The sequence below is a fragment of the Buteo buteo genome, chromosome 19 (genome assembly GCF_964188355.1).
Source record: "Buteo buteo chromosome 19, bButBut1.hap1.1, whole genome shotgun sequence".
NCBI classification, from domain to species: domain Eukaryota; kingdom Metazoa; phylum Chordata; class Aves; order Accipitriformes; family Accipitridae; genus Buteo; species Buteo buteo.
The window spans coordinates 25,526,180-25,548,757 of NC_134189.1; the positions used below are offsets into that span (position 1 = coordinate 25,526,180).

Sequence of the window (22,578 nt, forward strand, 5' to 3'; positions counted from 1 at the left end):
AGCAGGCAAGAGGGCAGGCTGGCGGGCAAGCAGGAGGGCAAGCGGGCAGGAGGGCAGGCAGGAGAGCAGGCAAGAGGGCAGGCAGGTAGGCAAGCGGGCAGGCGAGCAGGCAGGCGGGCGGGCAGGAGAGCAGGCAGGCGGGCGGGCAGGCCGTCGGCCGGTGCCCGCCTCCCCCGCGGCCCCTCCTCCCGGACGTGCCGCCGGGCCGGGCCGGGCCGGGCCGAGGCGAGGCGGGTCGCCCGCCGTTCCCCGCCGCTCCGCTGCCCTCCCGCCCCCGGACGGCGGGGAGAGGGGAGCGGGGTCAGCCCGAAGGTGCCCCCAGAAAGCCGCTTCCCCGGCTGCCGGCGCTTGGGGAAGGCGGCGGCGAACGGCGGTTTCCGTGCGAGGAGGGTCCCGGCCCGTCTGTGGTAAAAGGGGCGCCCCGGGGCCGGCGCCGTCCCGGCGCCGCCGGGACCCCGGCCCAGCGACCCCGGCCATGTCCGCCGGGAGCAGCCGGTGGCCGGTTCGGTTGCTGGCGGTCACCTGCCTGATGGCCGGCCCGTCCCTGGGTCAGGAGTGCTCCGCGGAGAAAATGGAAGATGCCATCATCGACATCGACGTCTCTCTGGGCCGAGGGCTGCGGGGCGCAGAGCCCGCCTACGCCCCCACCGCGGCGGCCTGCCTCCGCGCCTGCTGCGCCGGCGGGGAGCTCTCAGGTAACCGGCTCCTCCGCGGCCCTTTGCCGGAGTCCGACGTGCGGCCGCTCGGGAATTACTCCTGAAGTTTGGGCTCGCGGCGTTTTCAGGCAGAAGGGACGAGGCTGCTCTCTCTAGTCAGCACAGGAGCCTTAATTGAGGCTTTCGTGCCCGCTGCGACGAGTACCAGCTTGCTCGCCAAGCGCGGTGTTGGGTCTTAACGCAAGACCCCGTAGCGTTCAGGAACGTGGTTGCAGCAAAGAAACGGTGGTAGTTGTAAATGTTACAACCTCTCACGTCCCCTAACTCGAAGACGCGCGAGCTGCGCTTGGGGGACGCTCTACAAAGTAAGCGACACTTTGCGCGGTGTTTAATTTTAGCTGAAAAATGAGAGTGCTTGCCCTTCTCTGAGACCGCTGGTTCTCATCAAGGTCTCGGAGCAGCAGCAGGAGGTAGAGCAGCAAGGAGAAATGACAGTGGTAAAGGTGACTCCTCCATCGGCGACAAGCCAAGCGGTTTCTGGGATGGGATAGGGAAAAACATATAAATCATTTCCTTCCCTTTGAGTACATCAAAGAGGTTTTCAGATTTATCAGGATTTGTAAGTGAGAAATTGTTATATAGGAAGTAGTGCCGGTGTGGTGTGGGTGAGGGGAGGATGAGGAATTAGACTCATTATTTCCCCAAGCTCATGTGTACGGGAAGAGGTACGACCTTTCATGTATTGGCCTCGGGCCATTCTTTTGCAGTCCTGGGCTGTTTTTCCTGCAGAAATGTTACACATTAGTAGTTTTCCTCTTACTCACAAACTAGAGCTCGTTATCAAGATGCTATAAAGTTCTTATTGCTGAAACATGTATTTATCATGTTTTGCAGGAGACAAGAAGTGCAATTTGATGATTTTTGATGCTCGAAGGACAAGCGCACATCCAAACTGCTACCTGTTTTACTGCCCTAGCACAGAGGCTTGTCCGATGAAACCCGTGACAGGATTTGTGAGCTACAAGATAACGAGAGGTAAATAACCGTGAGAGCCACCAGTCCCCACACTAGATGACTTTTGCACCTGTGAGTTTTCAGTAGTGACCAGAAAATGTTTGGGGGTTGCGTTTTTGGTAAAATGTTCTAAGCCAAGCACCGTAATTTGAAAGTGCTGCTCTTTTGCTTTGTGGAAGATGGATGGGCAGGTGTGTGGTGAGCTCCTGCATGGGCCCAGCTTCCCAGCTGGAATAACATCCCAACCCTTATGAAATTCCTTCACGTTAGATTCAGAACTCCTCATAATTTTCCCTTGCTTAAAACAAAAAGAAGCCACTTCCATCTTGATATATTCAAGAAGGAAAATTTCCTGTATGTAATGCTGAAGAGTTATCACTGAACGCAATGGAAATACAATGCCCTTGTAAGCTGTCGGTGTATTCAAAGGATCCATGCTACTCTGATGAATAGCAGGCAGAAACACTGAGCAAATGTTGGGCAAGCCTCGGAGCACTGCTGTGATGTTGCTGAGTAATTGGCAATAGTAATCATTATCTTCCGCTTTCAGTTAGGGAACCTGAAGCGCAGATGCAAACTGCCTAAACTCAAAACTTTATGGCATGTGGCCCGCACACTCAGAAATTTCTTGCTATCTGTCATGTGCTGTGGGATTTTTAATAGTGAGTCTTACTTGTTGACTGACGTTGACTTGCACCAGACCTGTTTGAACGGCTCAGATAAGAAACTGATAATCAGACTGTCCTCCTGCCAAGAGTTCACAAGGTGGTTTCAGTGTGGCTGCTTGAGAGAGCGGAAATTTCGTATTTCCAGAGACTGAACTTTTGCTGAAAAAGAGAACTTTTCCAAGGGGAACTATGCAAGGAGTGACAGCAAGATATGTAGAAAGATTATTCAGATAATGTTACCAAATATTTTTGTGCAAACATAATCACACAGGAATTGGGCAAAAGCAGTGTGCAACAAATGAATTACATGCCTGTAAAATTATCGCTAGAACTATTCTTTTCTCCAGCTCTTTCTCCCCTAGAAGCATATGGGGGTTTCAAACAAATAAACAAGAAATGTAATCATGCTTGTGCTTTTGTCCTGCATGTAGTGTAATGCTTAGTTAACAACTTGATTGCCTATACCATCTCTTTTTAATTTTGCATTTTTTTAGCTTCTGTGAACATTGAATTATGGAAAGATTATGCTAGCTTTTTTACGCTAGCTTATTTACCTTATGTTCCTAAGAAGTTTTCAAAGGTGGCACCTGGGTGGCGTTGGTACTGACAAACATTTCAAGCTTCGTTTTTTTGTATGAGAATCTGAATGTGGTTACCCTGAAAACCAAACTAAAAGGGGGAAAGGTGCTTTACTGGTAATAAGGCAACTTAAAATACTAATGCTATGTTGGTAATGAAATTTTGTTTTTTCTTTTTTTAACTATCCTTGTGGCTGCTAACTAATGGAAACAACCTATGGCTTGGGAAGTAAAACATTTCCTGGTCCTAGTTGCAAAGAGCTCTTGCTAAAAAAGTAATAACATCTCTGGTTTCTGCTGTTCATGTACTTTTGTGGCACTTGCCTTTTCCACCCCACCAAGATACCCAGGCAAGACTGCTGGGTTCTAGCAAAGTATGCTCAGGAGGTGTTTAGTTTGTTTTTGAAGAGTGACAACCTAAAGTTTGGTTTCTAATGCAGCTTATTGGATTTGAGATACCAGCAGGACCACTTTGGGTTTTTAATCTCTTTTTAAAGTTTGACTTGTGTAGCGCCCTTGTTCTTTCTTACCAACAAGCTTATCTATCCTAATACCCCAGCTGGGCCTCACACGCAACAGTTTTGGGCAATTACATTTGGGAGCTTGTAGTCTAAAATGGAGACAAAAGTATACTATAAAATCAATGTTTGATGCTGAAAATGTGGAGTAGAGTTAATTAATGCAGGCAGTTACATTAATTAATCCAAGTGCGGCAGAGCATCAGTGATACTTAACTCCTGTATGGGACTCATCAGGTAGCCTCCCTCTCCCTGTGCTCCCTCCACCCGTCCTTTGAACGCTGCGTGAATGCTCCGGGCTTTTCTAGCTGTTGCCCAGGCGAGTGAACTGACGATGCCATAGCATGCTGCAAGCGCTTTGTGGCTGTCACACGACATCCGCCGTTTGTTTAAACGCGGGGGGCGGGGGGAGCATCCCTGGGAGTGCATCGGGAACAGGGAAAAAGTGAGTTGAGGACTGACTCTGGTGGTGACAGGCCACTTCCTCGCTGGTCTGGAAGCGTGTCCAGAGCTGCAGAAGCAGCTGAGAGTTTGGGCATCTTCGGCCGTACAGTTTCTTTTTCTGTAATCGCTGAACATTTTGTTATTTAAGGCCACTCTCTAAAAACAGAGCGTGGCTTTCTGTAAGTCAGACCTTGTGGTTGGAGTCCGTAATCTCTATCTAGGATCTTGCTTTGCTTACAAGCTGGTGCCTGACTGGAAGGGTAGGATTAAAATTGGTGTCTATAGTTCAAGGGAAGTAGTTGCTGTGCTCTTGTTTAAAGCATTGCCAGTTTTTTGGTTTGTTGTTTTTGGTGGGGTTTTTTCCACTTCGTTTTTTTTGTGAAGTCTTAGGGCTTGGAAATACATATTAAGACAGCAGCCAACTAGGCTTCTTTGTATGTATAATAAAACTGACATAAATCCACCCCTCTAGATAAGAGTTCCTACTTGAGAAAAAAGTGACAATGAAAATGTCGTAGACTTTTTGTTATTTGTTTCAATTCCAGTGCAGTTAACAAACCTCTTTTTGTCTATAAAAAAGAGATGAGTGAGAGTCAGAACTACTTCAGAGCATGTTCTCTTTTAAATGTTCTGTGTGGCAGCTGAATGATAATATGTATTATAAATACAATTATAAAATTAATATATACATGTATATAAATCTGAATTATAACAATTAGCCAGTCTTTCCAAGAACTCGTGCTCACCTGAATTCTCTCTATAATACCTGTGTAGAATCAGGTAGCTGCTAGGATTATCATTTGTATGAAATCTCTGTCACATAATGCTGTTGCCCTGCTTCCAAATTCTATTGAAAGACCTTCACCTACCTGTTCTGCAAGGAATACATATCGACTTCTGGAGAAATCATAAAGTGTAGTCTGCTTCTTGTGGAGGCCTTCACTGCAAATACCTTGGAGACTCTCGGAGCAATGTCTTTCTTCTAGCATGGCAATAGGAGCTAAGGTCTTTCCTACAAATCAGTATGTGTATAAAATCGCCTATAAAATGAGGATATTGTTGCCACCTCGTATCATAAGACACTTTTTGTATGTGAACTGAATTGTGTCAAGCAATCACAGGGTGCTTGGATATTACAAGAAAGGGGACTATTATAATCATCTTGGCTAGGTGGAAATGTGTATGTCTGACAAAAGTGAGGTTGGTAATATCTACTTCTTAACTGACAGAGGTGGAGAAAGGTTTGAAGGCAATGGGCCTACTCACTCTGCTTTTTACCTCTAAATAAAGGCTTACATGCATGCAATAGGAGTATAAAACAATCAGATTGGGATGCTTGCTCTGCACAGGTGAATGGTGTAAGAAGCTGCATCAGGGTCTGATATGCCCAGGTTTGAGGCTGATGGGTCTTGTGACACAGACAGAATTTAAAAGTCACTCTCCATATTTTAAAGAAAGGAAGATCTTGATGCCTCAGTTTCATTAGTCATTACATTCTGGAGCCCACTTATCTCTCTCTTACTGAGAAATACAAATAGAGTAAGCCTGTAGGAGTCAAAGAGAGATTAATAATTAAATACTGGTATTTCCTTTCTGTTTCCAGATGCCCATGTGTCAGAGGATACAACCTTCAAAAGTGAGGACTTTTCTTCAAATGGGTATTCTTTGTCTTTGGATGCTGGAGCCTTTATTTCCCGCAGTCAGACTAGCCATCAGAATCCTACTGCTGCTTTGCAACAATCTGTCTCTCCTCAGACATCTGAACTCCTGAACCACGTGGGCAAGCATTTAGACAACGCTGAAGTTCATACCGTTTTTCCTGAATCTCAAAGGGCAAAACATCCTGAGAGCTTAGACCCCATCCCAAGGCAGAAAGTAAGTAACCTGCCACCAAAGACGTCTTCCGCTGTTCAAATTGGAAACCTCTCTGCTTCGTTCCCCACCACTCAGTCTAGCGCTCCCAAACACAGCAATACTACTCTTACTCCGCTGCCTACAAGCACCACCCGACTGGAGTCCCGTACAATCTCTCTGCGTCCTGGTGGTGCTGAACCTCCTCCTGTCACCACCACCACCACAGCTACCTTTCCACCTACTGCGACTGCTAGAGCTAAACCTGGTGTCCCTGCCACCAGCGTCGCTGCTACTCGTGTTCCTCTTTCCAGTCCCGCAACTTCCTCTACTTCTACAATCAAGTGGATGACCACGAATTCCAGATCTGCTACCACCCCGTCGGGGCTAAGAACTTCAGCCATGCCTCCTGAGCCAACAGTTGTCTCTTCCAACAGTACCAGCCAGGTTACCCTCCTCTCTTTGTCAGGTTTCGCTCCGTCTACTAGTGATTCCCCCATGGCTTCCCAAAATGACCCTCAGGGTTATGACCCCTCTGATTCAGGAAGCTACCTGCCAGAGAGTGTTCTGAGAGGGAAAGGTGTCGTTCAGCTGGGAGAAAAAAGCAGCCTTATAGCGGCTTTGCTTTTTGGGGTGATATTCCTGTTGCTAGTTATTGCACTGACAGGGAAGAAAATAAGCGAATCTCTTCAGAAAAGGCATTATACCAGGCTGGATTACTTGATCAATGGAATGTATGCTGATGTATGATGGGGAGAGGGAATAAGATTGTAAGGAGCATCTGTCATCTTTGAGAGGACAACTATGAAATGCAACAGTAGATACTGAAATCTCAGAAGAGGATAGATTTGGGGTTTGGATGCTAATGGGAAAGCGGCAGATGGCTTTGGTGGGGAATAGAACTGCTCTTTCTATGCTGAACTGTAATGTCTATCATTTTTCATTTATTACTAAATCCTGAAAATAAACACTCAAATCCAAGTTAAGCTAAGAAGGTCTTATATTTAAGGAGAAAAAGCATTTCAAGAGCTTAATCTGTACTGTGACAAGATTAGTGGAATAGAAGTACACCTAATAAATTGAGGACCTCTGCAGCGCGTGAGAATTTTCAGTGCTGTTTGCACCAAATGCCACAGTGTTACATGATTGTCTGGCAATCCTATTTACTCTGTTTGTAGCCTTAAAGGAGTACTTAGTAGTAGAGCTTTGCGTCCAAATGGTTTTAGGTACAAACAGTAAAAATTGTAGTACACGTAACATAGCTTAATTTTCCTTAGCTACGTATAGTTTATGGACATATATGTATCTTTAATGTTTTTTTCTGCATACATCTCAAGCTATCCTTAAAACCACGTGCTGCAGGTCTGAGTTTGCCTTTTCCAAAGAGCTCGCCACCCTGTAGCACATTGGTTTTTTGCAATATGTGTCAGAGAGAAAGAGTTTTTATCATATCAAAGTAAACCAAGCTGCAGTCAAGCTCTTAGTAATGGCGTGACCAAGTGACTTGGCATATGCATGAGAGAGAATCTGTTCTAATGTACCAAAGTCCCTAACGGCTGAGGCTCAGCACCTGATCATAGAGCAGGCAGAAACTTGTAAGGGGGCTTGGCAAAGACAACACCTGTATTATTGGCAGAAGACACACAGGAAGGTGTGGTCTCCTTTTGCTGGACATCTCAGGGGAGGCAAAGAAGTTTTAAAGGAAAATGGTGGCTATGTTGTAGGAGGGTGCCAACCTCAAAGAAGTTTCCTATGGTCAGCAGGAGCAGATGAACAAGGTTGCGTTATCTTCATGCTTCCGGTGTTCTCCGACTTCCCTCACCAGGTTGGTGGCTCTTGAAAGAGCTGCTTGCAAGTGCTGGACTTGCTGTCCCTCCCAAACACGCAGAACTTTTACCAGCTCTCAAAGCACACCCTCTTCACTTCTAGGGTCATCTTCATGTGACTGGTAAGCATAGCTGCTCCATATGTTTCCCCACCTCTGCAACAAGAGATGAGTGAGAGTACGTGTGAGCATCTACTGCTTGCTACGCAACTTCCAGTTTATATTATTTACGTTTCCCCTTACACACACCCAGTCTGAATCTGATTTTAGAATGAAAGACTAGATCTCAGAGTATCCATGTGGCAGGCAGCATAATCTACAACAAACATCAGGACAGAGAAAGAAGGGTGCCTCATGAATACAAGGAAATAATTCTATTAGAAAATATGAAATGTGACTCATGTCCAAGAGGTTCTTAGATCTGTCAAGCTTAGTGCGGTGGGAAGCAATCGTGATCCAAAAATGGCCTCAAGGTAAGTTTTCTGAGAGCTCTAACAATAACTTTATGCAGAAAATTCTCTGAAAATTCCATTATTCAAAGATCAAAGAAGAGTCAGTGTTCCTTATGTCAAGATATATGGAGGCTGCAAATTGCTTTATACATACAAAACCAGCTGGTCTTCTACATTGCTTAAGTCTGACAATGCTTAAATGAAAAACATTCTGGATAACCTCTTTAAAAGTGAACAAAATTACAAAAGAAAAGTATCTCAAGTTTATCAGCTTGACTGCACTTTGTTTAACCTCAGTTCCTTTTTTTTTTTTTTTTAATAGCTATTTTCAAAGGTTTCTGGTCAAGGAACGTGATGAGGGGTAACAACATTTCTGGGAAATGAGTTAATAAAATGACAAGTACTAGGCCCAGTTGTGGGCTGTAAAAATGCAGGTGCTGAGGTTGACTGCAGTTTTCTCCCAAAAGAACTACAACTTTGCGAGAAGCCTTCTATGTTGCTGATGCCATTATGGCAGCTTATTGCAGGAGAGGTGCTGAGAACAACCCCTGAATCCTCACTATGCATTTCTGCTGTAATAACTAATTTGTTGGAGGGAGAGATGGTTGGTATTAATTGGTACAGTACAGTAGAGCTACATTCAAGAGAAGGCAGGCAGGCATATCTCAGGGTCGTTCAGAGCACTGGGCACGTATTTGGCTAATATCATTAGGAACATTGCCCTCCAACCCAAACAGCAGTGTATGTCAAGCATGGTGAATGGCAGAAGTAAAGCAGAGAGGTGCACAGGTACCATGACTAATTCAGTGGGGATGCTGAGTGGAGTGGCCTTTCACAGTTTTTGAGTGAAACAAACAACTTTAAATGTTCTTACATTAAAAATCCTGTTTTATGTTTGAGCATGGAAATGTAGGTATTAGGCAGGTGTACTGAAACACCTTTTTATTTTGCCATCCATTTGTCTTGTTGGATTAAGAAAAACGGAATTATTAGGTGACCGGTTTGAATCTTTCTGGAGGGCCATTTACAAGCTGAAGCTATGTTTGAACACTAGAGGGCAACAACAGTTTATTAAATAGAATTGACAGGTTTTGAGGATGCCAATTTAAAAATGTTTTAATTAGCTTGGTTTTTTACTTTCCTATCAATGGCTATTTCATTGCAAAAATATTTTATAGGAAAGCTGGGTTTTTTATTGGAAGGTTCTGGGTGGAGGATTATATACGCGCACTTTTAAAACTTCTTACTATATCATATAGTGGTAGTGAACAGCTGTAGAAGGCAACAAAACTAAGCATTTTATCTTCTCTATTTTAATAATGTTAAATCAGATTGTACTATTAGTCACATATGGGCATTGCCAGTTAACAGAGCAGGAGAGAGAGATTTCCTATCGTCATTCTTTCAACTATGCTGCTTAATTATATGCGTTTTTGGAGCTAATTTATTTGTCTGGATAATGCTCTTGTATAATGAAACAGAAAGGAGTGAGACAGAGTAACTGTAAAAAATCCATCCAGTTTTTATGCTTTTCAACACTGTCTATCTAAAATTCCTGTGCACTCTTCTATTTTTCCATTGATGTCTCCTGTGGTCTTAACTGTGCACTGCACTAATGTCACTGGATCATCAGCCATCATGATATGATTACAACCTGTGCACTTGGGGTGGCTCTTTCTGAAGGTAACCAGTTATGTTATGGCTGCAGGCCAAAAGCTGATTGACTCTAATCACCTGGAGAGTGTAATAAATGCTGTAGCTGCTTGTTTTCATGTTGTTGCTTTATAGTGTTGAGCAAACATGAAGTGTGTAAATAACTAAATATAGACAGTGGTGAACAAACCTGTTTTGTGGTATTGTACAGTAGGGCAAATAGAAAGCCCAAATTTTATAACCACTGCAAACAATCTTAAAGAAATAAATTGCAGATCTATTTGAGATGTATGAGAAGAGCACATAGTCCCTACCTCAAAGGGCTCCAAACTCAGTATAGCATGTTCTCTTCAAATTCAGATGCTTCAGTTTATTGTAATTCCTTTAGGAGCGGGAAATGCTTATACTCGGGATTCTTTCAAGTAAATTACTAACTGTGGTGAGTTGACCCTGGCTGGATGCCAGGTGCCTACCAAGCTGCTCTATCACTCCCCTCCTCAGCTGGACAGAGGAGAGAAAATACAGTGAAAGGCTTATGGGTCAAGATAAGAACAGGGAGAGATCACTCACCAATTACCATCATGGGCAAAACAGACTCAACTTGGGGAAAAAATAATTTAATTTATCCAACCTGATTTTATTGGTAATAATGAGAAATAAAAACTAAATCGTAAAAACACCTTCCCCCCACCCTTCCCTCCTCCCCAGGCTCAACTCCACTCCCAATTTTCTCCACCTCCTCCCTGCCAGCAGCACAGGGGGATGGGGGATGGGGGTTGGGGTCAGTTCACACGTTGTCTCTGCTGCTCCTTCCTCCTCGGGGGGAGGACTCCTCAACACTCTTCCCCTGCTCCAGTGTGGGGTCCCTCCCACGGGAGACAGTCCTCCACAGACTTCTCCAATGTGAGTCCTTCCCACGGGCTGTGATTCCTCACAAACTGCTCCAGCGTGGGTCCCTTCCATGGGCTGCAGTCCTTCAGGCACAGACTGCTCCAGCGTGGGTCCCCCGTGGGGTCACATGTCCTGCCAGAAAACCTGCTCCAACGCGGGCTTCCCACGGGGTCACAGCCTCCTTCAGGCATCCCCCTGTTCCGGCATGGGGTCCTCTCTCCCTGGGCTGCAGGTGGATATCTGTTCTACCATGGACCTCCATGGACTGCAGGGGGACAGCCTTCCTCATCGTGGTCTTCACCACGGGCTGCAGGGGAATCTCTGCTCTGGCACCTGGAGCACCTCCTCCTCCTCCTTCTTCACTGACCTGGGGGTCTGCAGGGTTTGTTCTCTCACATGTTCTCACTCCTCTCTCTGGCTGCAGTTTCTGTCCCACAGAAACATTTTCCCCCCTTCTTAAATCTGTTATCCCAGAGGTCCTACCACCATCACTGATGGGTTCAGCCTTGGCCAGCAGCAGGTTTATCTTGGAGCTGGCTGGCATTGGCTCTGTTGGACACAGGGGAAGCTTCTAGCAGCTTCTCACAGAAGCCACCCCTGTAGCCCCCCCTGCTACCAAAACCTTGCCACGCAAACCCAATGCACTAACCCACTAACAAAACAAACAAAAAAAATGGAAAAATAATTACACAAGAAGACAGTTTCAAAACTGAATCTTATTTTCCTCCTCGTACAAAACCATCTCAGTAGATTTGAATCTGATGACACCTCTAGATACTGCTTTGATCCCGCCATCCCACACTCCATGCTGATACAAGCATAGTTTGCAGTCAACAGTTTCCACTCAGTATCCCTTCATATAGAGGAGCTATACTTTGTGCTCTGTCACGCTCCTGAAATTGGCCTAGAATGCTGGGCCCTTCCTATGTATTACTCATTCTCTCATACAGGTAATATACTTCTCTACGTCCCTGTTCATTGATAGTTATGGGATAGCTGCGTCCCCTTATTGTTTAAAACTGTTGCACATCCCTTCAGGAGTGTACATGCTATTCCCAGATGCTTTACCAGCCCCTTGATGGGTAGGTCCCCTGAAGGATTACGATATATTGAAAATTTTCCTTCATCTTCAGGAAGCCTACGCTCACTCTTATCTCACAGTCTAAATTTGATTTTTTCTTCTAGGTCTCTACACTTCTTGAGGATATCAAAGCGCAAAGCCTAAAACTGCTGCTCTTTGTCCTCTTTGTGTTTGGTAGATATTATAAACGATGATTAAACATATTTTTAAGTTTCAGTACAACTATGCTGGATGACTGTTTCCTGTATATTGGCTCACTTTATGAAAAAAAAACCCCGAGGCTTATTCTCCTCCTTCCAACCTATAAAATGTCATTGTCTTAAGTGGCAAAAGAGTTTAGATATGCCATGCCCAAGGTGTTCTGATCCCTCTTCTTTTTGGTTTGCTGTGTTTTTAATAGAAAATTGAAAATTCTATCATACTGACAAGACCCAGGAATAGCCATCAGATAATTTGTGCACTCTCTATTTTCTCAAAGAAATTTAACAAGCAGTTAACATCCAGAACAACTTCAGGATGTTGTAGGTTAGACTGGCTAAACCATAGGCATGTTTTGAAACATTTGCAGATTTGAACAGTCACTCTGAAGACCACAAAGGTCTTTTCTTCAAAATGCTAGGATGGTAAGGATGGTTATATAAGGTGTAAGGACTTAGAAGGTGCTTTGGTACCTGCCGCATCAGAGAAGCAGCCGAGTTCTGGCTGAACGTTCAAAAGCCACCGGGAGCAGCACCAGGTTTACTCTGTGCCCCTGTGCCCCACTTACACTGAAAGAAGGATGTGATCAGCGGTGCTTAGACTTTGACATTGCAACTTTTGCAACTCTTCTCAGCAACACTGAAAATGAAAATTTGCACAAAGTTCAAACATTTATTCTTGTGCTAGGAAGATGGTAGAAAACCCCTGACTATGACACAGATTTCCTATAGGCTTGCCTGCTCTTATTTAGTTTCCAAGTAAGCTTTCCTGTCTGCTTTTATGAAAGAGCCTTTTTTTTCCCTATCCCTAAATCCAAGTTCCACTGACACTACTGAAGTCCTGTGTAGCCCAAGGAAGTTAGGAATGAGATGATTCCTTTACTTCAGTGGCTGTCTGCTGCTCTGTCTTTGTGCGTGGAACTCCCATTGGTGTCAGTGGGAGGTCCTCCAGCACATACTTTATGGCTATAAGTCAAGTCCTTCCACTTAGTGGCTCATAACTTTCCAAAACAATCGCCTTATAGGATGACAGGACTTCTCAGCCCAGAGGTAAAATTTCTGAAAGAATCCGAAGACCATTTTCCCAGCTGCTTTTGATTATTTCACTATGCCATTTAACTACGTCCTTGTTTTGTTTCAGGGCACAAAATAAGGAGTTCAAATGTTTTTCCACCACGTGATAACTCACTACTATTTCTGGAAAGACTCCAGATTTGGCACATGCTATATGTTGCCTTTACGGAGCACTCCGTTTTAGAAAGGGCAAAAAATAATTTGTTTGTGAGGTATAGTCTTAAAAAACTGAGAACAGCTCGCGCTATGCTGCTCCCTACTAAACTTAACAAGATACACATGCAGCTTTCCTACACCGACAAATACATAAAGCAAGGGTATACCCCATTCAAGTGAGTGTTGTAAAGGATGGTAGAGTTTGAAAAGTGACAGGCCTGAATGTTGAAGTCTATCCACATGCTACGTCTAGCAGAGAGAGTGTAAGCTTTCCCAGAATTATGTTGTAGACTCCGTCTCAAGGGTGAGTTTGAGGGTAGTTCAAGTGCCATGATGTTTTTGCAGTCACCAAAACTGGATATCACTGGTGACAGCAGACATCTCCAGTGGGTACCCCATCAACTGGTAACGAAAGTGATTTCCAGGAACTCAGTCTGCATACACCAGCTATAGCAAAAAGAGCAACCAGTAAAGCGCATAAGTGCTATAAGCGGTTACAGTGCAGCTTACTTCCTCGTGGCTGGAGCACCTCCTGATTTGGAAAACATCAGGCATTCGGAACGTAGAAGGCGGCTATCCTGGGCAGCAATCCAGATGGGGTTAGAGTGGGCAGATGCAGCAGCTGGGGTCTGTGACCTTGCACAACAGCAAGTCACCGTGCATCAGCTGGCAAGTGACACACTTGTTCTTGGACCTGTTGTGCTCCCGGCTGACACCTATGTTCCAGCTGAGACTGTAGAAGGAACGTAGGCTTGAAAGCTGAATTCAAAAGATGAGTCTTGGTTTTGGGGTAAAGGTTATAACTTTGTAACTGACCCTGATTATTTTTTTCCTTTAGTTAATTTTCACCTGATTGAATGTTGATTAAGTCCTAATTAGAAATAACCTTGGTTGCAGGTCTCATAATAGACCTGGTAAAACAAGATAGGTCTCTCCAGGAAAGACTTTGCATATTTCTCATTTGGCTTTTGACCTAAAATTTAACAAATTTTGTTTCAATCTTTAACTCAGCTCAACTTACATTTATTTTACCCTATTGCCATCAGTTGTGACAACTCAGTATCTGTCCTGTAGCTTCTTTTTCTGCACAGCCTTTCCATTGTCTATCCAATATTGCTCAAGAGTGGAGGTTTTGCACAGGGAAAGAAAATGGGAATTTGCCTTTGTATTTGCTAGGTTGTGTTTTGCTTTAGTTTTCAGATCTTCCTGTTTAAAACTGAAGAGTATTTTAAACTTGAACTTTGATGTTCTAAACTTTCTTTTGAAATGGTATCTTTGTAGCAAAATAATTACTGGATGATCCATATGTCACAGACCCAGGGCTGCATAATGTCAAGTGCTTTTTGCTCATGAAGATGTCGTTCTGAATCTATTGAAACAAAAAAACAGTATCTCAGAAAAAAATAGATTTTGTCCTTTGTTTGTCTCAAAGAGCTATAACAAGCATTCCAACTACACCATAGGCATGAGTCTCAAACGTTTTGTGTTCATGTAAGTATAAACCATGGCACATATTTAATGGAAAGAATAATAAAAAGGACTGGCAGATGCATAGCTGAGTACTCTAAACTTTCTGTGCATAAACCAGGGGAGCTGCTGGGGCACTGAACGAGACCAAGAGCTACAGCTCTTCTGCTTGTACACTGTGATGACTCACTGGGGTAAAGCAAATAAATAGAGAGCAAGTGCACGTTGCCCAAACCTTGCTGTTTTGTAAAAGCTGTAGAATGTGCAGAATGTCCTTGTCGCTTAATTGGAGAGATACAGGTTTGATGGATGGACTGTTTGGTGGATAAGGAATTTGCTGGATGGCTGCATCCAGAGTTGCAGTTAATGTCTAAATGTCCAAGTGGAGATCAGTAACAAGTGGTGTCCCTCAGGGGTCCATATTTGGACTGATACTGTTCAGTATCTTCATCAATGATATGGACAGTGGGATCAAGAGCACCCTCAGCAAGTTTGCCGACCACACCAAGCTGTGTGGTGCGGTCGACACACTGGAGGGAAGGGATGCCGTCCAGAGGGACCTTGACAGGATTGAGAGGTGGGGCCTGTGCAAACCTCATGAAGTTCAACAAGGCCAAGTGCAAGGTCCTGCACATGGGTTGGCGCAATCCCCAATATCAATGCAGACTAGGGAATGCATGGGTAGAGAGCAGCCCTGCGGAGAAGGATTTGACAATGCTGGTAGATGAAAAATTAGATATGAATCAGCAATGTGCGCTCGAAGCCCAGAAAGCCAACTGTATCCTGGGCTGCATCAAAAGAAGCGTGACCAGCAGGTTGAGGAGGTGTTTCTCCCACTCTACTCCGCTCTGGTGAGACCCCACCTGGAGTTCTGCGTCCAGCTCTGGGGTCCCCAGCACAAGACAGACATGGACCTGTTAGAGCGAGTCCAGAGGAGGCCACGAAAATGGTCAGAGGGCTGCAACACCTCTCCTGTGAAGAAAGGCTGGGAGAGTTGGGGTTGTTCAGCCTGAGGAAGAGAAGGCTCCAGGGACACCTCATTGTGGTCTTTCCATACTTAAGGGGGCTTATGAGACAGATGGAGAGAGACTTTTTGCCAGGGCCCGTAGTGACAGGACAAGGGGCAACCATTTTAAACTGAAAGAGGGTAGGTGTAGATTGGACAGAAGGAAGACATTTTTTACCATGGGGGTGGCAAGACACTGGAACAGGTTGCCCAGAGAAGTTGTGGATCCCCCATCCCTGGCAGTGTTCAGGGCCAGGTGGGATGGGGCTTTGAGCAACCTGGTCTAGTGGAAGGTGTCCCTGCCCATGGCAGGGGGGTTGGACTAGGTGACCTTTAAAGGTCCCTTCTGACCCAAACCGTTCTGTGATTCTATGGTTCTATGACTTTGAGAACTGAGGGGTAGTACACAAAGTGGGAGCAACAACTAAACACCTGGTATATATGATGCTCTGCAAATGTTTTTTTCTCTTATCTGTAAGTGGTTTGGGTCTGTGGCTCCCATTGTTTTTTTTAACATGGTGACTGGAACACCTTTTGATATACTGAATTAATGATCTACTGCCAGAGTGTACCATAGGATGCACACATATCCTCACTAACGTTTCCTCCAGTTAAAGTGCCAGGGTTCCTAAACCACAAATGAAGATAGGACTCTAAATCATAATTTCTTTCAATACTTAGAGCTTTACTTATCTTAAAAAAAAAAATGTTTTGGGAAAATAGAATTTTAAATGTATTGTTCAAAGAAAAGATTTCTTAATATGCCAAGATTAAATGGGGATTTTGTTCTGTGTAAGCTCTTTTCAGATCATTCTAAAGGTATTAGATTTTTCACAATTGTAGTAAGGAAAAAAATTAGTAGAAGTTGCATTAACTGCAAAGCTCCGGCACTGAAAAAGGCATTGGAAGGAGCTTTATGAGTCAGGGCTATTCAGACACAATTCCCTGTCTTTTATTCAAAGATTCATGTGACCAAATACTGTCTTTGTAGGTTTGAGTGGGGAGGGGGTGGAAGAAGGAAGGATGAGGAATGGATTGGATAGCCTCACTCTAATCACTATTTTTTCTTGAGAGGAGAAAATATAATCTAATTATTCCAAAATGGAATATGATGATCCTTCAATTATATCTTTATAGCAGGCGCAACTGTTTTAACAAATATACTTGGGGAGTGGGTCTGTCTTTCTCTGTGTTTTCCTTTGTCACTTATCTATATTCAGTTGCCAGCTGTTCTGGAAGAGTCTTTATCAAAGTCCACACTGTAAGAAAATTATTCAAAGAACTAATGGAGATGGAAAAGCAGCAAATATTCAACCATATATAATTGCCTCTTCCATCCCCTCATCACATGAAGAGTGAGTTACAGGCCATAAGCCACAAAAACCTTTATATACGGAGCCAGTACAAGCTTAAGGACCCACATTCATCCCTGCTCTAACAGGCAATGAAATAATGGGAGACACTTTAGCTAATGGCCAGGGCGAACGTGTGCCAAGCTTTTTGGTGTCCTGTGTCTATATTTCAAGTATCTTTTGTGGAGGCAGGGGTGGTTACAGCATATCCTGCACTTCATGCTGCTGCCAGTTGATAGCAGGGTAGGGGGGAGAATCTGGCACTCTATTTCCACTTCAGCCATTCCCTCCAAGTCGTACAGCTTTGGTGCAAAGATCGCCATGGTTTTAATAAACCAGAAATTCACTAACTAAATTACTGGCAAGGATTGTTAAAAAGGGATAGACTGTAGAATCAGCCACTGTCGAATATCTTGGGATTGCTTTAGTTGAGAAGTGAGCAAGGAATAATTAAAACTATTATCTACATTGTGATTAGTTGATATAAAGATTAAAAAAAAAAAAAGTAAGCATTTTGTCCTTGAAATTTACTCATTCAAGGGTGGTATGCTCTAGGGCATTCACAATCACTTTTATGATTCTGAAATAAACTGGGGGACTTATATATGTCCTGCATGCTACCTTGCCAGGTCTTGAAACACACTTCCACAGTGGAACATAAAACTTATCGAATAGAGTATGGGTAATAGTTCTGAATTGTCAGAGGCATCAATTTTTTCTCTAAGAAATCCTAGGTAATGGTAATTTAATGACAATGTTACCAAGAATATGCCTCCATCCTTATTTTTAATTACTACCTATAAAGCAATTAAGAGGGTAAAAAAGATTTGTGTTTTCCCTGAAACAATAAATTGTTCCAACATCTTGCGTTTGTGTGACCTTACCTCACAAATCTCTTAAAAGAGGGCTTCATAAAACATCGCAGACATTAAACCTAAATATGAACCATTAGAGGGCACTCTTTTCTGCTCTGAGGAACTCACCTTGTTTTTCCAGCCTATTTCGAGAACTTACCTAACAGCTAATAAAAAACCCACCCCTGAAGAGGTATCATGGTTGATGATCCATAGCCATATTCTTGAGGTGCTTAGTGTGTTGACTGAATTGCAGACTAATTTGTATATGAATATAAATAATATGAATATAAATAAGAAGTATAAATAAAACATGAACATGGATATAGATCTAAATATTATATATAAATATGAAATATAAATATAAATATGATTCTTCCTCCCAGAGTTTGAACTGGAGAGGGATGAGTCCCTTTGCTTGCCATAAACTGCACTTCCATGGTACCGCATGTTAGCCCAGAAGTGGCTATTTCAAGTTGCAAATGAGCTCTTTCCTACGCACAGATGGTGTGTCACACTGTGTACATTACATAAAGATTGAAAATTGTTGTAGGAAAGATTGCTAATTACTGTGACACAGTGACTTACCTTTCTTGACCATAGGCATAAATTCTAGTCATTAATCTGTGTGACTAAAAGAGTGCGAGCAAATGTACGCTTTACCAGTAACTAATTTTTAAACTTCAAAGGCTGCAGTGCAAAGCAGAATTGTTAAATATTATGGATGCATATTGCAAAACGCTGAACTCCATGAAAGGGGTTTGAAAAGGAAATATTCTTAAATTGTTGTTGCTTAAAAGGCACGCACGGTATGGTTAATAGAGCCCAGATGCTGACTGGTTTTGAAAATTTGAGCAAACTAAAACAAAGTAATGTTTTGGTGTCTGTCAGCTTGCAATGTGAGCTCTTTTAAAAGGATGTTTTCACTGTATCAACCTAGCATTAAAGTACTTTATAAATTTTAGAACTATAACTTACTCAAATGACATTTTTATAATTTGGCTTTGAAATGTAGCCACGGCTAAATATTCACAAGGAAAGTCTTGGACTTGCCCTGTGGTCTGGTGGGCAGTGCCAAATTAAAATCAGAATCCTGCATGGTTCACACTGAAAACACGACCACTGAAGAAGCGTATCCTCAGGCAGTGCTGTTTTCAACTCCCTGGGAGATGGAAGAGGAGAAAAGAGGTAGTAGGTAGACAGCCTGACCTTGGATGCACCATCAGCAGGAGTCCAAATGCTCCTGCAAAGGCGTAAAGAAAATGCCCAAGCCTTTCAGGTCATCTTATTTCATATTTCCCCTTGGGGATATCGCTGGATTCCTGTTGGACTAGCTTGCTTGTATGGGCTGCTGAACTCGAGCACCTTCTCCTCTGTGAAGTTTTTGTTGTAAGCGGGTTTTTTTTAGCCACAAAGAAATGCAGTTCTCATCCTGGGCACCAGGCAACCTCTTCTGGTAGAAGAGATGGGAAAGAAAGAATGGGTATTATACTTAACAGGGGGAGGGGGGTAGAAATAAGTTAGTACTGAAACGCAAGGAGAAGAGGCAACTCTGTATGTGATAAAAAAAGGGCATTTGATCGTATGTTTGATGGGAAAATTGCCACAGAAGTAGTGGGAGTGCTAGTTTTTGCTGTGGTTTGACAGACTATGGGGAACCCTGCAGACAGTAACTGCAAAAACAAGTGAGGTCTCGTGGCCTGTGGAAAATTTCTGGACTAGAGACTTGACTATCAGTCCAAGCAAATCTGCTTGTAATCTGCCTATGTCCTGGTGAAAAGGTGCAGTTCATACGGTATGGGACTAGAAGTGAGGGGAAAAGTATGTCCGCTTGTTACTGAACTTCAGGAGGAAGGAGATGATCTGGTACTCTGTTCATTGAAGGAGGAACACCATGGTGAACCCATTGCACTCCTGGAACAGGATAAACTTCATCAGGCATATCTACCACATTTATTAGAGCTGACCTTGTTTCGGGTAAGAGTTGGATGAAGCGTTTTTCTTTATAAACTGTATAACCTAGGCAAAGTGGCAAGGTCGTGATGCCACAAGTCAGGGTGTCCTATCTTATCTGCGAAATGGCTGTAACAGGCATCATTGGTGAAGTCATCACTACGTCACGTCCCATTTCCCAAGCTACTGTGCTGTAGACTTTCCTGCTGGGGGCAAGAGAGAACTTGAGCTTGAGTTTCAGTATGAAACCTTGGCCCTTTTGAAGTCAGTGAGAATTTTGCCATTGCCTTCAGAGGGACCAGGATTTCACCATGCCATGCCCATTAATTCTTGTTGAGACATTCAGCGAGAGAGCTAATTATGATAGTGGCTTCTGTGATGTGGGCAGCCACAAATTCGTTTGCTGAGCAGCCATCTTATCCTAACAGCTTTTGCTCGTTAGGGACTTCGGGTCCAGTCCTACAAAAGAACCCATTGTCTCCACTGGAACTCAGGGCACAGTTCAAAGATAGAGTGACTTTGGCAGTCACTGCTGGTTTCAGGAGCTCCAGCTGCTGTCCCTTGCCGTCCTGTGGGCTGACACAACTGCTTGTGAGGCTAGGCCACCGACCAAACCAGGGAACGAACCCAAGTATAAAAAAAAAATCCTGTGAAAGCTCTTGTATCATTGAGCCACCAGCTAAGTCTGGAGGCAAGGGTAAGGCTCTGGAGGTTTCTTAGCAGTTGGAGCCTTGGACTGGATTTGAGCCAGCAAATCGAGGTTTCTCTTTCTAAGGTTAATGAAAATAACTACAGCCAACAAGAGGAGCTTCTTACTAAAATAAAAGAGACATTCCCTTTCCACTCCCATTTACTTTGACTTTAAGCTCAAATAAAGGAACATAATCACCTCAGAGAAACCTTGCCTGTCGGAGACTTTTCTGTGTGCGCCGATCTTGCCTCCTATTTACTTTGTAAAAGCCTCTGCCATAGAGTTAATTCTACATCTATGAATTAGAAGTAAAGCTGAGAAACAGTTAGGAGATAGGCTTGGTCTTGAATCCTAAACATTGATGGGGAAAAGGGTTCAAAAAAGGCTCTCCTCCCTAGAATAGAGAGAGGAGGATTGTGTCTATGCAGGCTGTGGGGGGAAAAGGGGCTAGGCTGAGGGAGGTGAAGCCAATAATCATTAAATGGCTTGGAGGAAATCCAAGCAGGAATTCGAATCACAGAAAAACAGTGAAATGCACCAGTGTGAGGGGAGACAGCATATAATGTTCAAAAGCTAAAAATAAAACCAGTCAGCCCAGACAGCAGGGAAGACATCTTTAAGAGTGAGAGCAACCAGGCAGGGTGTTTCCAGCAGAAACAGGTAAGATGTGAGAGGGAATGGCATGTAGAGAGATGTGTTCTGTGATGCAGGGGTTCAGGCTTGAGGTGCGATTAAGATATGAAGAATTCATTACAGATCTGCTGTACTTCTCTGATTCCAATTAAACAGTGAAAATAAATATAAAGGTGTGCTCCTCCTGCCTGCTCCTGCAAAATCTCGTGGTGACAACACGGGTTAGATGTGGGTTGTCTACTGCCTACGTACCTTTTCGCATGGGAAGCCCGTCCTCTCCACTATCCATGTGGATCTTGCTCGAGTCAGCTGCAGGAACGAGGAGGCTACTTCATCCGGCTGAGAGAGTCAAGGACAACGCTTTGTAACGTAGAGCTGGCCTCGGGCAGGTACTGCTGTTGAGTCGCATTGTTTACATTTTCAAAATAGTTTTTTTTGCAACCTTGACGGTTGGAAATAAATATAGTTCTTTTCATAAAAAGCTCTGGGTTTTTTTTGTTTTACCCATTAAAAGCTGAGAGTCTGATATTATCACATGACTCCAGGAGCCTGATGTTAGAGCCAGTCTACAATGCCCGGGCCTTTAATCTGGCCCAGATGTTATCTCCTGCTGTAGTCACAAGAAAAGCTATGGAAATGTATGTTCAACAGATATGAAAGTTAAATGTTTCTGTAAGTTTCTAATAATCCTGAAAATAATACAGACTTCTGAACGTAAGGATCTCAAATTTTGCTGTAAGTTGTTCTGTCTCATACTCGTATTCTACTAACCAGCTGCCATCCTCTATGAGGGAGAATGGGATGTAGACATTCAGACTTAAATGTTCCCTGTAGAAATCCTGGAGTGGGTTTCCTAAGCCAGAGGAAATGCAAAAAAACTGCATTTTGTATTGTTTATTAGGGATAAACAAAGTAGGTAAGGAGGGAAGCTTTTTTTAAGCAAGGCTGTACTACAAAACCGTAACTTTTTAGCTTCCTGAGAGGGAAAAGGGTGTGTTTACACGGATGCAAGAGGGGAAAAGAGTAAGTTATGTTTAAACACAGCACAGCGGCCACTCAATTTATTTGGAACTACTGCTCCAAGCAGCACAAACCCAGCTTACTACATGTAGTTTAGCACGGGGGACAAAACCCCAAACCGCCCCCAGAAGCGCTGGGAAATAAATCACGCACCATTACATCAGCCAAGCAGCAAGTCCTACCGATAAGGAACGCCTGCTAGCTCTGCTCTGGGAAAGATCAACATCACGCCGCTCTTGAATCCCCACACTGGGGGTACTAATTGTAACTTAATTTTACCATATTGCTTCTTTTTTTTTTTTTTTTTTTTTTTCCCCAGAGCGATACTCTAATGTTACAGCCCGTCCCCCCCTCAGGTTTGTTTCTAATTCAATCGGCGGGGCAGCGCAGGCCGATAAATATTTAAACGCGTGACCCCTCGGCTGGCCCGAGCGCCGGGCCCTGGGGAAGGGCCGCCACAGCCCGCCCCGGCGCCTTCGCCTCAGAGGCGCCAGCCTGCCTCTCCCGGCGAGCGGGCTGGAAACGCCTGAGGCGGGAGGAAGGA

The 22,578-nt window shown here is 43.9% G+C and overlaps 1 protein-coding gene across 3 annotated transcripts; it reads left to right on the forward strand.

The window, feature by feature from the left end:
• Window positions 1-212: 212 nt before the first annotated feature.
• Window positions 213-21,416, forward strand: MANSC1 (MANSC domain containing 1). Of its 3 annotated transcripts, none has more exons than XR_012653637.1 (4): window positions 213-695; window positions 1,551-1,691; window positions 5,482-8,027; window positions 21,171-21,416. XR_012653637.1 is itself a non-coding variant. In XM_075051755.1 (3 exons), exons 1-3 carry the CDS (start codon window positions 476-478, stop codon window positions 6,477-6,479), a joined length of 1,359 nt encoding a protein of 452 aa, XP_074907856.1. In that variant the 5' UTR covers window positions 213-475; the 3' UTR covers window positions 6,480-10,599. The 3 variants fall into 3 exon arrangements, 1 of the variants encoding a protein (XP_074907856.1); XR_012653636.1 differs by lacking the exon at window positions 21,171-21,416 and adding an exon at window positions 11,736-11,850; XM_075051755.1 differs by lacking the exon at window positions 21,171-21,416 and having other exon boundaries at window positions 5,482-10,599.
• Window positions 21,417-22,578: the final 1,162 nt, after the last annotated feature.